At 44.7% G+C, this 17,639-nt stretch overlaps 1 protein-coding gene across 1 annotated transcript in view; it reads left to right on the top strand.

Annotated features, from left to right (window-relative positions):
• The window catches only part of CMTM6 (CKLF like MARVEL transmembrane domain containing 6), an 84,911-nt gene that overhangs the window by 45,647 nt on the left and 21,625 nt on the right, over nucleotides 1–17,639 (top strand). The window contains exon 2 of the mRNA XM_086942103.1: nucleotides 634–810. Coding sequence (XP_086798229.1) covers nucleotides 634–810 — 177 coding nt within the window. The remainder of the gene's footprint in view (nucleotides 1–633; nucleotides 811–17,639) is intronic.

Genomic DNA, 17,639 nt, shown 5'->3' with positions numbered 1-17,639 from the left:
TTGTCTGTGTTACCTGTACCCACTCTCCCTTTGTCTATGTTGCCCACCCCCACCTGCCAAAAGCAAAAAAGCGCTAGGATGTGACCAGCGCTGGCCGTGTCATACTTGTTTTTTCTAGCTTTAGCCATGCTGCGCAGCCACGTTGCTGTACAACATGGCCAAAAGACATTGGTAAGTATCAGCCATAGATGAGACCTGTTGGCTTTGCTAATGCTTGTCTCATCACACTTTGTCCAGAGCAAGAGAGAGCAAAATACACATGGGGGAAAGAGCGAGGAAGAGAAAGATAGAAAAACCAGTGTGATATGTTTGACATATTACGAAAATGTTTGCCAGCACAATACTGAAAAAAATTGCATTCATTGTAAACTAGATATGAAAATTACATATTCAGATTGCATAAGAGAGAAAGCAGGAATGAAAAAGAACCTGCAAGAGTGACACAAAGGGTAAGGGAGTGTGTGGTAGTGGATGGAAGAGGCATGAGGTGAAACTACACTACGTGGCATCGATATTTCACACACCGAGACTCCTTAGCACCGGCGACAGGTTTCTGAGTAAAACCTTGGGCCCCAGCACTTATTCTTTCACAAATGAAGCACTGGTCTCACTCTCCTGTCTTGTCTCCCATAGGTGCTGTCTTTGATCGCGTTCATCTGCGAGGAGGTCGTGGAGCATTGCTCGAACTGTGGTGCGCTGTACTTTTTTGAGTTCATGAGCTGCACAGCTTTGCTGTTGAGCCTGGTCGTGATCCTCGTCTACGCCACAAAAATTGCGGAGAAGGTTTCACTGCAGAGGTTAAAGAAATGGGTGAGAACTTCATTTTACGCAACTTTTAATAAACAAAATCCACTGAGCCACTTCCCAGTTCAACTAGAGATGAGTTCACCACACTCACAAACTCGGTGAATCTGATCATCACTGCTCTGAAGTCAGGGTCTCGAGGAGCATCACCCCCACAGTCTTTTGGAATGAGCTCCTTTTCAGAGTTGTCTTGATGGGCCAACCCAGTGGTGACATTTCCCTAAGTTTTCTCCCTCTAGTTCTGACATGGTGATGGGCTTATCCTAATCCAGATGAGTCAAGGGGTTTATGTCCACATGAAGAATTATTTTGTCATATTGATCTGTTCTGGTGTTGTCCCATACAGAAGTCTTGTGTCACCATTAATTATAATGCTGCAAAAATGTGGATCTTTGAAATGTTTTTTTGGAAACATAGTTTTGTTGTTTACTTTATAATTATAAATACATCAACCTTATCAAAAGTGAATGCATCAAGGAATGTCAAAACATACAGGTTCTATGCCTGATACATAAGTATAATACATTGTATTGTTCTGTATTGCAGCATTTATATAGTATTTCCTACCCTATGTGGGGCGGTGAAGCGATTGCCTACATGTGTAACACGCTACACTGTGTACGGTGTGTGGTTGGAAGGATCTTGTCTTTATATTCAATCCTACATGGGAAGTGTTTCCGCGTCACTTGTGATGACCTCCAAGGTGTGGTTATCGTTTGATGGGACGCAGAGCGTAGAAGTGTGGTGGATAATGAAGTGTGAGAGACAAGCGCAGTGTATGGTTTTCAGTACGCTGGTAGCGTTGAACAGCCGTCTGGATGGTATTTCTTATGGTTATAGTCTGGTTTCTGCACTGGGTTATCTAGTCTCCGATTTTGTGTACAGCTGGTCCTGAGCGGGCATGGCTGGAGAGAGAAAGAAGGGAACAGATCTGCTGAGATGGGCATTGTTAATATTAGCCCTTATCTGAGTATCATTGTGAGAGATAAAGAATCAAAGTGTGTAGAAGATATTTGGGACCTGCAGTGGTGGACGTCACTAAAGTCCTCTGCAATGTCCAGCAGTGTGCGACAGATCTCTTCTCTTCTTTCATGCCTGTCTTTCTGCTGATGACTAAGACCACTATCCAATAATATCAAATTAAGGAGCCCGCAGTGCATCTGTATCACCCGTCCATGGAATGTCCAGGCTTGGCACCCTGAGGCCCTCAGCACATTATTCAAGCACTGCCCGCTACCCTTGTCCGCTTTGTTGCTTCGGTAGCCCCTTAAAGATCTCCACATCTGTCACTACTGTTATCGCTTTGCTACACAAAGATGCAAGTTCGACCACCCCATAGTTGCTAGTGCTACTTATTACATAGCACTGATTTATCCATTGATCTGTCAACAAAGCAAGGCTCCTTCAGGCCTGGTGTCTTGGGTGGGGGGGCGGGGGGGGGGGGGGCTGGGGGAGATTCACTCATTTCTCTCAACATGGCCATCCGTGCCACCCTCAGCCTCCTGTACCAGTTTCATGAGCCCCCTTCTTTACTGTTGCCCATTCTATTGCATCCTTTACCCATGCCTTGAACCGCAGGCCTCAACCAGTGTATCCCTGTTCTCTACTTAGCTATGAATGCCCCCTTTAGTGCAAACTTAAGTTTGTGCATTATTCCAACATCTAGTAGTTGGGTCCAGCATCTTCTCCGAAAAACCTTTGTTGCCATCTTTCCTAACTGGCATTAAGTCCAGCAGGTACTGTGTTTGTGTTGGGGCCTAAGTCTATATGCTCCATATAAGTTAAGCTGCCTTTGCCTGTGTCGCGCTTGAGATTTCCTAATGACTCGCAGTCCAACTCCAACCACCTAGGAGCTACATTTCTTCTGTAACCCCTCTAATGGACTCCGAGAGAAAGTGTGCATGCCTGCTGCAAATGAGGGTAAAGCAGCAGTGCTTTTACCCACCAGAACATACGCTTCCTGCATGAGGAGTTTGGGATGTGACACTTGAGGGTGGCTTCCCACCAGTTGTCTTCACCCAATTCACAACTTCATCTAGCCACCTGCCTGCAGGGTGCGACTGAGATGTTATCAGTACAATTCCATTTGAGGGAGCTATAGGCCCACACAATTCCAAGGCAATCTCAAAACATCTAGCTTCACCCTACTACATCGCACTGTCCATACCAATGATAAAAGGAGACGATTTAGTTCTTTAAAAACTGTTGCGGAACGAGGTCTGGAGAATCGTGGCGCGCACACAACCACCAAGGCAGAAATATCATTTCAACGTTGGGTACTTTCCCAATTATTGCTAAGTTTAATGCATTCCAAAATTCATCCTCACTTGGTTATTAGATGTATACGGGCATTTATTGTCACGAGTCTTTGTTAGTATGATAATGTGAATGTTTTGCGCTTATCACAGATGTTGAAGAAAAGTCCATCTCTGGTTTTATAAAAAATGGGTAATTCGAGAATCGGAGCGACAACTGTAATTGGGATCCTTCATATATCAGCTGTGAAGTCCGTTCTCTTACAGAAGGCAGAGCTCAAATATATAGCCTGCTACCTACTCTTTTCATGATTGCATTCCCACCAAGAGAACAAGCAGGTGGTGCCTAGCTGAGCTCATGAGAACTAGTACATGGCCTTCTAGAGTAGCAAAAACGTAAACCGCTTCAGCTGAGAACGCTCATTTTCAACTTTCATTCTTCTGTTGGCAAGATACAGCACACACACGGCTTATAGGCTAGGTTAGCATGAGTAAGAAAACTTGGCACCAGTAGGTTACAATTAAGAAATGCTATATCTGTGTACATCCTTCTACAAGAAGTATAGGTAGCTGGTATCTCCATGTGCTTGGTAATATGTATGACGGGCGTGTCTCTTCTCAGGGCAGGGGTGTCTAATAAGAGGGTCTTTCAATGACTCGTATGTTTGATGAGAAAGTTTGAGCAGGATGGACATCATGGCTTCTTGTGGGGACATATGTAGGAGCTACCTAAAAGTTGCATGTAACATAGAACGAAGGATTACTTTCTATCTGCCCATGTAGAATGTATTACACCAGCAACAGAATCAAAGGACTTAAGGGAAGCATCCTGGAATAAGCATCAAAAAGTTAGAAGCCTCCCCAATGCCACGTACGGTCGGTCAACCACCCCAGGAAAATAAGAGGCAACTAGGAAGATCGGGAAGATGAAAGAACTTCAGCTAAAGAGGCTTCCTACACACTTTAACCCCTTCCACGCTGATGACGAGCTGGGCTCGTCATGGCGTAGCCTCCTCGCACGCTGATGACGAGCCCAGCTCGTCACGTAACATGCATTTTAAAAAATCTCAGCGTACGAGCGGAATTCCGCTAGCGCGCATGAGGTTAAAGAAGAGAAGAGTTTGCTGCTTGTAATATGGAAGAAGACGGGGACTTTCTGAAGAAGTTGTTGTTCCTGCCCTCAAGCATGGTGCGGTGTCAGCTAGAGATGGTGCTGGAGTTGGCAGTTCTGGATGATTAGCGGGCCAACCCGCATTCTGGAGAAGGTGCCCCATGCCTAATGAGGACTGAAAGATGGGTTGTGTAGTTGAACACTGCATTGCTGCATTTGTGAAAACGGAGTGAAAAACAAATGGCAGTTTGAGGAAAGGTCACACAGCGGCACACACACTGAGAAAAGCTGCTTCGTTTTGGAGTGGGTAAAGGAAAGGAGGTTTCTAAGACATAGTCACATAAAGTGTCTCTTGGACAATTCTTGTAGGTAACTGGTGGCAAGTTAGCATTTTGGCCCGGTGCACACTACTTTTAATATTCTTGCCATTTTCTTGTAGTTTATTGCAGTTTGCGGGCAGTGTACATTTGTGAATTTAAGGAGAAACATATATACCAAATTTAGAGCTTCATGAAACCGGATTTATGGTATAATAAAGATATTGTCAAAGTAGGTGAGTAAGGATTTAAGAATATAAAGCTGCACTTCCCTATAAATACTCACTTCGACAATATAGTGGTAATCAATATTGTAGAGTCAACATTTGCCCTGGATAATATTTTTTTATCTCGATATTCTGACTTACAGCCAGTGTATTTAAGAAGACGTCACTCAAGAGATGTGGTTTAAAGGTAGTTTATTCAAGCTAACAGTGACGACCCTTGACAAGCTGCCACCTCACCATCACCTGCCAGCCTCTGCTTACAAGAGAACTCTCACTAGTCTAAGGTGACCCTTGACCCGGTCACTCCACTACCGCACGGCCCCCGTGTGCCCGGATTCTGCTGCCGCTGCCTGCTTGGCCCTCTTGCTGCCGCCTCTCCTTAGGGCCCCTGCTCTCCAGGCTTGCCCTCGCTCTCCAGGCTTGCCCCGATCTCCAGGCTGCCCAGACTTGCCTTCGCTCTCCCCCGCTCCGCTTTCCCGCTATTTCCCCCCTCTGTTCCCCGCCGCTGCTCTCCTGCGGCCCCGCCCACCTCTCCTGTCTCCCGCTCCCTATTTGCCGCCCCGCTCCCGCCTCCCAGCTGCTCCTCCCTCCCACTTGGCCATAAATGGCGTGGACCGCGCGGCAGTGAGCTGTGACCCTTGACCCGGTCACTCCACTACCGCACGGCCCCCGTGTGCCCGGATTCTGCTGCCGCTGCCTGCTTGGCCCTCTTGCTGCCGCTACTCCTTAGGGCCCCTGCTCTCCAGGCTTGCCCCCCTCACTATGGTTGCCCAGGCTTGCCCCAATCTCCAGGCTTGCCCTCGCTCTTCCCCGCTCTTCCCCCCCTCTGCTCCCCGCCGCTGCTCTCCTGCGGCCCCGCCCCCTCTCTTGTCTCCCGCTCCCCATTCGCCGCCCCGCTCCCGCCTCCCAGCTGCTCCTCCCTCCCACTTCGCCATAAATGGCGGGGACCGCGCATACGCGCAGCGGGCGCGCCGATTGCGCGCCCGTCTACGCCCGTCCACGCCTGGACCGCGCCCCGCGCCAGAACCCCTGGACCCCGCCAGAGCCAGCCAACCCGACTGAGCTACGGCGCCGCCACCCTCCACGCACTCAACACCGGCCAACATCCAGCCTGCTACCAAGCCACCCCGAAACGCACCCACGGAGCTTTCACCTGCCACGCCTGCTACTTCACCTGCACTCGGTCCTGCACCGCGCCAGCCAAAACAGCCGCCAACAACAACCACCTCAAGTGCATCCTGCTCAACACCCGCTCCATCCACAGGCACGCCGTCGAACTATGGGACCTCCTGGACAGCACGGAACCAGACGTCGCCTTCTTCACGGAAACCTGGATGAACGCCTCCTCAGCCCCCGACATCGCCATTGCCATCCCAGACGGCTACAAGATCATTCGGAGGGACTGCGTCAACCAGACCGGAGGAGGCATCGCCATCGCCCACAGAAACACTATCCGCATCACGACCAACACCGACGACACCCTCGCCACCGCAGAGCACCTGCACTTCCAGATTCACACCGACCCCAAGACCACCCTCAGAGGAACCCTCATCTACAGTCCCCCGGGCCACGCTCACACTTCAGCGAGGCCATCGCAGACTTCATCAGCCCGCTCGCCCTCACCTCCCCCGACTACATCCTCCTAGGAGACCTCAACTTCCACCTGGAGAACGACCAGGACAACAACACCACCGCCCTACTAGACAACCTCGCCAACCTTGGATTCAAGCAACTGCTCAACACCCCCACCCATTATGCCGGCCACACGCTCGACCCTGTCTTCTCGAGCAACCACATCTCCTTCAGCCACGCCACCGAGCTTCACTGGACCGACCACAGCTGCACACACTTCAACTTCAGGAAAACAACGACCCACCACCACCTTCAACAAACCCCCGAAGATGCTGGAGCAAGATCACCACCGACCAACTCACCACCTCCTTGCGCCTAAACCCTCCCACCAACACCACGGACCCCAACGAAGGAGCCCGCAACCTCACACAGTGGATCACCGACTGCGCCTACACCCTCGCTCCACTGAAAAACCCTCCCAGCAACCTCAACAGCAAGAAAGCTGCGTGGTTCACCAATGATCTCAAAGACTCCAAGAAATCCTGCCGTGACCTCGAGAAAGCCTGGCGCCACAACCAGTCAACGGATAACATGACAGCCCTCGAGAACGCCACCCGCAAACACCACCAGCTGATCCGCACCACCAAAAGGTCATCCTTCAGAGAACGACTGGACAACAACACCCACAACAGCAAGGAACTCTTCAACGTCGTGAAAGAGCTCTCCAACCCCAACGCCAGCGACAATGACATCACGCCTTCTCAAGACCTCTGCAACTCTCTGGCCACCTTTTTTTCACCGTAAGATCGTCGACATACACGACCGCTTCGGTGCTCAGAACACGTACCCCACCACCGAAACTACACCCCCCACCACCACCATGTGCGCCTGGACTCAGGTCAGCACGGAAGATACCACCCACACGATGAACACCATCCACTCTGGCTCCCCAGCCGATCCCTGCCCACACCACATCTTCAACAAAGCCGACTCCATCATCGCACCCATACTTCGGGACATCATCAACTACTCCTTCATATCCGCCACCTTCCCGGAGAGCTGGAAGCACGCAGAGATCAGCGCCCTCCTGAAGAAACTCACCGCAGACCACTCAAACCTCAAGAACTCCCGCCCCATCTCGCTCCTCCCCTTCCCTGCAAAAGTCATGGAGAAAACCGTCAACAAACAGCTGACAGCCTTCCTGGAGACGAACGGCTCCCTCGACCCATCGCAGTCCGGATTCCGAGCGAACCACAGCACCAAGACTGCCCTCATCGCGGCCGCCGACGACATCCGGACCCTGCTGTACAACGGAGAAACCGCCGCCCTCGTTCTGCTCGACCTTTCGGCTGCGTTCGACACGGTCTGCCACCGCACCCTGACAACCCGCCTCTGCCATGCCGGGATCCAAGGAAAGGCCCTGGAATGGATCACCTCCTTCCTCTCCGACAGAACCCAAAGAGTCCGTCTCCCGCCCTTCCTCGCAGAGCCACCAAGATTATCTGCGGCGTACCTCCAGGCTCCTCGCTCAGCCCCACCCTCTTCAACGTCTACATGAGCCCCCTCGCAGCCATCGCACGCAAGCACAACCTCAACATCTTCTCCTACGCCGACGATACCCAACTGATCCTCTCCCTCACCAACGACTCCGCCTCCGCCAGAGCCAGCTTCCAGAACGGAATGAAAGACATCGCAGACTGGATGAAGCTCAGCCGCCTGAAACTGAACTCAGATAAGACGGAAGTCCTCATCCTCGGCCCATCCATCTCCGCCTGGGACGATTCCTGGTTACCCCCTGCTCTGGTCCCCCCACCCAAGCCCACGGACCGCGCACGCAACCTGGACTTCATCCTTGACTCCTCCCTCACGATGGCCAGGCAAGTTAACGCCGTTACCTCCTCCTGCTTCAACACACTCCGCATGCTCCGTAAGATCTTCCGCTGGATCCCCACTGGAAGCAGGAAAACGGTCACCCAGGCCCTCGTCACCAGCTGTCTGGACTACGGGAACGCCCTCTACGCTGGGACCACCGCCAAACTACAGAAAAGACTCCCGCGCATCCAGAACGCCTCAGCACGACTCGTCTTGGACATCCCCCGACACTGCCACATCTCCGCCCACCTGAGGGACCTGCACTGGCTCCCCGTCAGCAAAAGGATCACGTTCAGACTCCTCACCCACGCACACAAGGCTCTCCACGACTTGGGCCCGAATGCCTCAACAACCTCCTCACGTTCTACACGCCAACCCGCCAGCTCCGCTCCGTCAGCCTCGCCCTCGCCACTGTCCCACGGATCCGCAGAACCACCACCGGAGGAAGATCCTTCACCTACCTGGCGGCCAAGACCTGAAACACCCTCCGCACCCACCTACGACTCACCCAGGACCATCTCTCCTTCAGAAAGCAACTCAAGACCTGGCTTTTCAAGCAGTAGCAGCCCCACCCCCCCAGCGCCTTGAGACCCGAGCAGGTGGGTAGCGCGCTTTAAAAATACTCTTGATTGATTGATTCTGCATTCCTAGCAAGAGCCTGAGCGGGGGTGTTGATGACACATGACAAAGTTATAACACGCGCCTAGTGTCTTTCAGTGTCAAGTATTTAGTGCAAGTTTGTAGTTTAGTACTGATGCATTCTTCTTTTATTTTCATAACAAATCTTGCTTATGGAAATATTGTTTGTGTAACTTACATAAAACTATATAGTCTTTTTTTCCTGTGGATGTTCCTTGTTGCTTTTGATATCATATTTTAGATAGGAAATACAGAAATATATTACAGTATGTTTGGTATGTGCAGATCATATAACTAGGTCATGTGTTTGGATGTGGTGTTGTCTAGTTAGTGCGTGGAATCGATAATGTGTTTAATGAAGGAAGAAGCTTTTGTGTCTATGGCTTGTTGGTGTGGCGTAAGGTGACGAGACTCTATGTCGACCTAATGTAGTTGGAAGGGAGCAGGTTTGTGAGCCATTTCTAAGGTTCTTGATAGTAATGTCTAATTGTAAAGGATTTGTAAATGAAATATGAGAGCAGGTAAACTTTTTGAAAATAAAGTAGCACCAATGAATGTTTGGTAAGGGTGATTGCAAGGACCCTGAACAGTTTGAAACCGTTACATGGTTGAAAAGAGTAATAGAGAGTGTTTATCTGGAAACAGGTTTGTACTTTCAGTGTGGTGTTCTCCGTGGGCGCATTTCTGGTAGTGTGGAAGAATTGTGATGACTTGTGATGGACTCTTTAGATGAAGGCGGTGTGCAATGTTCGTATTGTTCTCTGTGTGTTAGGAAAGGTGGGTGGTCTACTGCGGGGCTGTTTTGGTGATAATTATGTGTTGTCTGCCATTTTATCTGTGAATAATAGTAGGGTGAAGGGGGTTCATTATTATTATTATTATTATTATTATTAAATTAGTTTTGTAACACGCGCAGCTACCCAAAAAGTGTTTCCCGGCGCCTAGCACACAAATTGCTAGAAAAGGAGCAGTCAAGAACCATTTGCTACTAAAAGAGCCACGTTTTAAGATTTCTTCGAAAGCTGAGATAGCACGGGTCATTCTTCAAGGACACTGGAAGAGAATTCCAGATTTCGGGGCCAAGACATGAACGACCTCCCATTCTTGCAAGTTTAAATCTGGGAATGATGAAGTCTCCGTGGGCTGTAGAGCGCAGAGGACGAGAAGGAATGTAAGGATGAATGAGCTCTTGCAGATACGCTGGTGCCACACCTTGTTTAATTTTAAAGATGTAACACAGGGTTTTAAATTTAATTCTTTGATCAATTCGAAGCCAGTGAAGGTCACGTAGATACGGCAAGATGGAAGCCTGTCTAGGAACTTGACAAAGAAGGCGTACTGCAGAGTTCTGACCTACCTGTAGCTTTCTCAGTACCGTTTGGCAGCTACCGAGATAGAGAACATTGCCGTAATCGAGGCGAGAGGTGATGAGTGCCTGGACTACCGTGCGTTGGGTTGAGGCAGGAAGCATCCAAATGATCTTACGAGCCACCTCAAGATCGTGAAACAGATGGCAGCAACACTCTCCGCCTTTTGTCTCATAGAGAGAATATCATCAATAATGATGCCCAGATTACGGACATGGGGAAAAGGTCGCGGAAAGGAACCCATTTCTTGAGGCCAATGGTGAGGGCCCCACAGGTCCTTGTGCTAGCCCAGTATAAGGACCTCAGTCTTATCCCCATTTAACCTAAAAAAGTTAAGGCGCATCCACTCTGTCCACTAGGCCGCGCTGAAAGGCAGATGTCGTAGCGTCTTTAGTTGTGGAAAGCGAAAAGACAATCCACGTATCATCCGTATACGAATATAGGGAAAGACCCGCCTCTTCCACTATCTCTGCCAGAGGTCTGACATAGGTGTTAAAGAGCAGGGGGCTTAAAATGGATCCCGGTGGGACTCCATGTGCTGATACGCAGATCTTAGATGATGCCTTAGCAGAAAAGACTTGAAAAGTGCCACCATCAAGGAATGAAGTAAACCAGGATAGGGCAGTGCCGTCCAGCCCAAGAGACCTAAGGGCGTTAAGCAAGATGCTATGCAACACAGTGTCGAATGTGGCACTTAAATCTAATAGAATGAGTACCGCAGTTGATACAGAGCCATGCCACTCCCTGAGGTAATGAAGTAACCTGTAACATGGCATAAGCCTTTTTTTGTTAATATTGAGCTTCTAATATTTGTAAATATTGTGTTTGTCTCTCTGTTTGTTAGGATGTGTCTTTACGCAGGGATGGAAAGAGATGAAAAGTAAGGTGGAAGTGTGCTTAACGGGGAAGAGAAAATAATGTTTGTTATAAAAAGCATAGAAAATCCCATGAAATAACTTAAGCAAATGGGAAGTTGTGATATAAAAAATATAAGTTACTGAGATTCACCATTTGTGATATATAATGAAACCATAATCCCTTTCCCCCGGAGCACTTGCTCATCATCTCACATGAAAAATGCACTTGAACCAAAAATGACATTTAACCTGGGAGTTGAGGTTTACCTCTGTATCCTAAATTTAACAACAAACATTCCTGCTTACATGGTGGGCAAAGAAGAAAAAAGTCAGTCTTTCTGCTAAAAGAATTACATCATTTAAAGAAACCACACAGGTATATGTATCTATAGTAAAGTTGTTTACATCAGGAGATGCTATGTTCTACATATACTATAAATAAAACATTTCTGTAGACATTGTATCCTATTCACAAATGTAAATCTAAACATGGAGATTTAGTACAAATAAATTTACTATTGCACTTTTTAGTATTAGTAATGTTACTACTTTTGGCTAATCACCATTTACGAGTGTAAAGTTACGCAAAAGTGTATACTTACATTTCCTCTCTCCCCACCCCAGAAATAGGGGTGGAGTCAGTAAGTACATTCAAAACGTCTGCATAGTTGCTACTAGTAGTGGTTTTAATCCCATATTTGGCATTCAACACATTTAGCAGAGTCCCCTGCAGCCGGGGTGGAGAGTTTCCTATGGTAAAGTGGAGTCAAATGTTATTAAATGTTTTAAAACATTTAAAAGAAATATTTTTTTTCAAATATTTGTTAGTCTTATAAATCTAGAACAAAATAAAAATGTTACAGCATTAATAACTTCACTTAAGTTGTAATTATTTTTGAGTATATTAAAATAACATTATTTTTCTAAAACCTAAATTAAACTACAATCCCCACCTTAAGTAAAAAGAATCTACATGTATTAAATATTAATGTTACATACATTTTTTAAATATAAACACATTTTACAAAATATTTTAACATACAATAATTACATTTTAGTTATAAACGATTTATTTAAAACATTAAATAAAATGTATTTATAGTTTTGAATGTAATTTATTTTAACATTAGTTCCTAAGGGTTTTATTTTAAATCCCTACCTCAATTATATTCTATGGGAGAGTGCTGCACACTTATGAGTGGCAACGGGTGCTGCTGAACTTGCTTCACGTCTAAGCTGGAGTACATTTACAACTGTTTTGGATCCTTTCCAGGTCTGGCTCTATAGTGCAGCTGCTGCTAACCTCATTTGACCAACTTGAAAAAGAGCTTTCAGGAGTACTACAGAGAGGGACAGGGGTACAGGTTTTTATTTGGCAATAGTTGCCTACTTTCACAGAAAAGGTGCTTGCTCTCCACTCAGCTGTGATTATTTTGTGTGTTTATGCAGAGGCATAAGCCAGCTGCAGTATGGCTGCAGAGGGAAGCCTCAAAAGCAGGCGTAAAGTATCAAGCTTACATCGGGATGGAGCTTGAACTTTCAGGGACAGGCTCATGGCACTTTTGAAGTGTCTATATGGATCATTTAAGTTTTTTTCTGCTGCCAGCTGCACAGAGACCCTTCTCTTTCCATCATTAGCTTAAGACTTCAGAGTGTAGTCGGTTGTTGGAGAGCCATATGAGACGCCCAAAGCCACAGTAATCCACAAGCATTTTTAGATCTGCCTTGGCAGCACAGCTGTCGCTGAACCATATGTAAACTACAAAAAAAGAGCATAACTTCCAGAATACCACCGAGGAAGGCTTAGGCTCTCCCCAAAAGTTGTCTACAGACTTGAGGATTTGATCGAGATGAAGTTGTGTGCTGCCACTAAGAAGAGTGCTTGTATTGGACTTTTTGTCTAGTGGCAAATATTATACTCAGTATAGCAGGACTGCGTTGGTTATGCTGGCAAGCCAGTCTATTGTCATGGGGATAGGTCAGATCTGCGTATTATGAAATGTTATGATAAAGGCACTAGGCCTCATATATATTTATTGTGAAAGTATATGTTAAAGCCAATAGGCATGTACGTGTGGCTTGCTATTTCTCTGTATAGGTAGGTATTTTGTCAATTTGTTATTACTGTGTATTAAAGCCTACAAGTAGGTATTTTGTAACATGAAATCTTTACTAATTACTGTAGTTGTCAAGGGTTTAGGGTCTTTTAATTTATCCTGCATATATTGTTGAGTGTGTGTTTTTTATCGAGATTGTGTCACAAGAAAATGCAAGAATGGGCAGTGGATGGATGAATAGAGGCATGAGCTCAAAGATGAGTGACGGAATGTATCTATGATGAATTATTTACTACTTAAACCCATTAGTGACACAAAATGCACTTTCATCCTTAAGCCAGACCTACTCTACTGGCATTGTAAAAGCATGTTAGCTGTAGAAACTATAGAAGTGCAGTTTGTGAATAAGAAAGGGGTTCGTGTTTTCTGGGTAGGTATATTTTGTTTCTAAACTTAAAGTTAGCCCTCCTATCCTCCTTGTTTACCTTACCTTATGCACACCAAGGTTGCATTCACTATTACATTTGAAAGCAGTTTAATATTTTTAGAGTTAGAAAGCAATAACGACAAGTGGCTTGATTGACAACATAACCCAATAACTGGAGTAAGGATGTTCATCATCGTAGATCCTATTCACAAGGTGCATTTTGTAGTACATTTAGTAGTACTAGAAATGTAGTAAGAAATACTATTCACAAGCCTATGTTATGTTATGTTATGTTAATTTCGATTTATATAGCGCCAAATCACCAACAGGTCTCTTAGCGCTTGCTTTGGGAACCCGTCCTGGCTTTCCCTGCGAGATAACCCCTAATGGGCATCCCCAAGGTGAAGACCAGGCATCCCATTGCGGTGGGGCCGTAGTGGAGATTAAGTAAGCTATTGCCCAGAGTTGCAGAGTCTGAACCCATGATTCGAGTAGGCACTGAGGCGAGAATTATGTCGGTGGACATTTTGAGCTCAAGACCCTGCTGCGTCGGGAATTGAACCCTGGTCCCGGGTCTGACCTCTGCATCAGGGTCTGCCTCCTCTAACCAGTGAGCCACACTTCTCCTATGTGCAGAGGTCTACGGTGCCGCCTCTCCTGTCTTCAATGAGTGGAAATCTCAACACATGTACAACTTCATTTTAGTAATAAATGTGGGAGGGACGGTGGAGTGGCTGGAAAATGAGAAACTTACTACTAAAGGCCAGAGGAATAGTTAGCAGTGGTGGTTGGTAACTTGCATATCACACAATAGTAGCCTCGAATAATGTTCAACCCCCCTGTATGTATTCTTTTCATAGGAAATCCCACTTTAAAGATGACATAATTGATTGCCTTGAAATGCGAGTGTGGCTACGACAAGTACACATCTAAAATCAAAGTGGAATGCCTCTATTGATTATGTACCATTTAATTTATATAAAAGGATTGTGTATTTAAGAGGATGCAGGTCCTGATACAGACCTCAACTCTTTGTTTCCCTTATTTTTCGGAACGCACATCATCGAGGTTAAGTGAGGAGTGCACATAGATTATGATTGAATTAATTCTGGGGTGACCACTGAATGATGGATTAATATTAGTAACTAATGGCCACAGCACCCTGAGAAGAAATTAAATGCCTGATTGACCTTATAGTTCACTTTAACAAGGACACACACATGATCCCAATTTTAACATTTTGTTTGTAGTAAGTTTATAATGTAAATGTCAGACTGTCACACATATCACTATAGTAAGTTTATAATGTAACCGTCATACTGTCACACATATCACTATAGTAAGTTTATAATGTAACTGTCATACTTTCACACATATCACTGTAGTAAGTTTATAATGTAACTGTCATACTGTCACACATCACTATAGTAAGTTTATAATGTAACTGTCATACTGTCACTATAGGTAGTTTATAATGTAACTGTCATACTTTCACACATATCACAATAGTAAGTTTATAATGTAACTGTCATATTGTCACACATATCACCATAGTAAGTTTATAATGTAACTGTCATACTGTCACACATATCAATGTAGTAAGTTTATAATGTAACTCATACTGTCACACATCACTATAGTAAGTTTATAATGTAACTGTCATACTGTCACTATAGGTAGTTTATAATGTAACTGTCATACTTTCACACATATCACAATAGTAAGTTTATAATGTAACTGTCATATTGTCACACATATCACTATAGTAAGTTTATAATGTAACTGTCATACTGTCACACATCACTATAGTAAGTTTATAATGTAACTGTCATACTGTCACACTTATTACTATAGTAAGTTTATAGTGTAACAGTCCTACTGTCACACATATCACTATAGTAAGTTTATAATGTAACTCTCATACTATCACTATAGTAAGTTTATAATGTAACTGTCATACTGTCACACATATCACTATAGTAAATGTATAATGTAACTCATTCTGTCACACATATCCCTATAGTAAGTTTATAATGTAACTGTCATACTGTCACTATAGTAAGTTTATAATGTAACTGTCATACTGTCACACATATCACTATAGTAAATGTATAATGTAACTCATTCTGTCACACATATCCCTATAGTAAGTTTATAATGTAACTGTCATACTGTCACTATAGTAAGTTTATAATGTAACTGTCATACTGTCACACATATCACCATAGTAAATGTATAATGTAACTCATACTGTCACACATATCCCTATAGTAAGTTTATAATGTAACTGTCATACTGTCACTATAGTAAGTTTATAATGTAACTGTCATACTATCACACACATCACTATAGTAAGTTTATAGTGTAACTGTCACACATCACTATAGTAAGTTTATAATGTAACTGTCACTATAGTAAGTTTATAAAGTAACTGTCATGCTGTCACACATATCACTATAGTAAGTTTATAGTGTAACTGTCATATATATCACTATATGAGTGGTACTTGGGTGTTGAGAATAATATTGTGAATACAATTGGTTTTGAATGATTTCCCAGAGCGTACATGTTAAGAATGTATGAGACAGTGTTCTGAAGCAATGATAAATATGATTAAAAAAATTAATAACACTGTTGCAAAAGGTATGTCCAAGTTCTAGAATGTTAAAAAGGTTTATTTATTTAAAATAATGGCTAATTAGGGAATTGTTTCTCTTACTATTAGTCCCCATCCCCAACTGGACTTAACGGACAGACCCTTTTTTTATTTTGTAAAATTCAGTAGGTGACATAATCAAGCATCTTCCACTTGTTGATTTTCATTTATTATTTTGCCATCTGTGTTTCTAGTCCCAGCACTTTAGTACAGTTTCGCCTGCTTATGATAGTTGACTACTTTAGGCCTCACGTGTCAATGAGTAGTTAAAGAGTAACCAGATTGTCGCTTCACCCACATACAACATGCTCAGTGACCACCAAGAATTATATTGTACTCCGTGGACGTCTAAATCCTGGTTAATTAGTAAACCAAGGAAAATTCATTTTCAAGCAATCTAAGCTTTGCCTTGGCAGCGAAAGGGAAGGCGTGACTAGAGAACTGTTCCTTTGCTAAATATAAAAGAATGTGACAGTAGTGGTTGTTGTACACGTGTCTCTGAAGTTTTGCTCAATTTTGGTAAAAATAAATAAGACCATGAGCAAGGCCAATACTTTTCACCTTTGTATGATTACATGGCCTTATAACAGTGATCTCTGGAGAATGGTACACCGTAGGAGCTACGATCGTAGCAAAATACATTGACTATTTGGGAAATTGACAACATCACCACCACGGTTGGCCATGGTTGGACCTTGTTGCCTATTTCAAGTTTATATTTACTTCTTCCTTTCTATAGACAAGAAAAGTATCTTAGCGAGACCGGATGGTATAATGAGCCTCCTTGAGAGTGAAATGGAGATTTATTCAACTATCATGAGTGGTGATTGTAATGCTAAAGTGATGGCCTGCCCCTCGGTTGATGATAATGTCATTACTATCAGTCAGTTATTCTCTTCCCCGACGTTAGCCTACAATACATGGATCCTACCTCAATGAGATTGGCGTTTATTGTCAGGCTAATGGATCCAGATAAATGTAAACAAAACCAAAATTTTGTGTTTGGCCCCAGTATTCTACTTTTGTGTAATATGGGGTACAGTTACTCTAATAGAGGTGTGTAGGGTGAATGAACTTGCCATTTGGGACCAAGCAGGTTGTAAGAGATGTGTAATCAGTTTCGATCTGGTTCTCAGAATTAAACAACGATAGTAGTTATAAGCAAGAGCATTCCGACTTTGCCTCTTGAACATAAGAAGAACCATATTAATGTTTCTGTGCATGTCAGAGGCAGTCACCAGGGCAACTTCCAACAGAGGATGGAGCTAGACTCTTTGAGTGATCTTTAAGGAATTCTTCGGTAAGGCCATCTGTGCCTAGGGCCTTACTGCCAGCAAATTCCCTGATTGCATCAACAATACACTTTACTGATATCAACTTCGAAGGTGCTGTGCATTGATGTCATGAATCCATGCTACTCTGATGTAATCCTGATACTTTCTGAGTTTTTTACAATCATGGGGAATATTACTGAACGT

Source organism: Lissotriton vulgaris, chromosome 10, assembly GCF_964263255.1.
Source record: "Lissotriton vulgaris chromosome 10, aLisVul1.2, whole genome shotgun sequence".
Classification (NCBI taxonomy): Eukaryota; Metazoa; Chordata; class Amphibia; order Caudata; family Salamandridae; genus Lissotriton; species Lissotriton vulgaris.
This window is presented reverse-complemented; position numbering and strand designations above follow the sequence as displayed.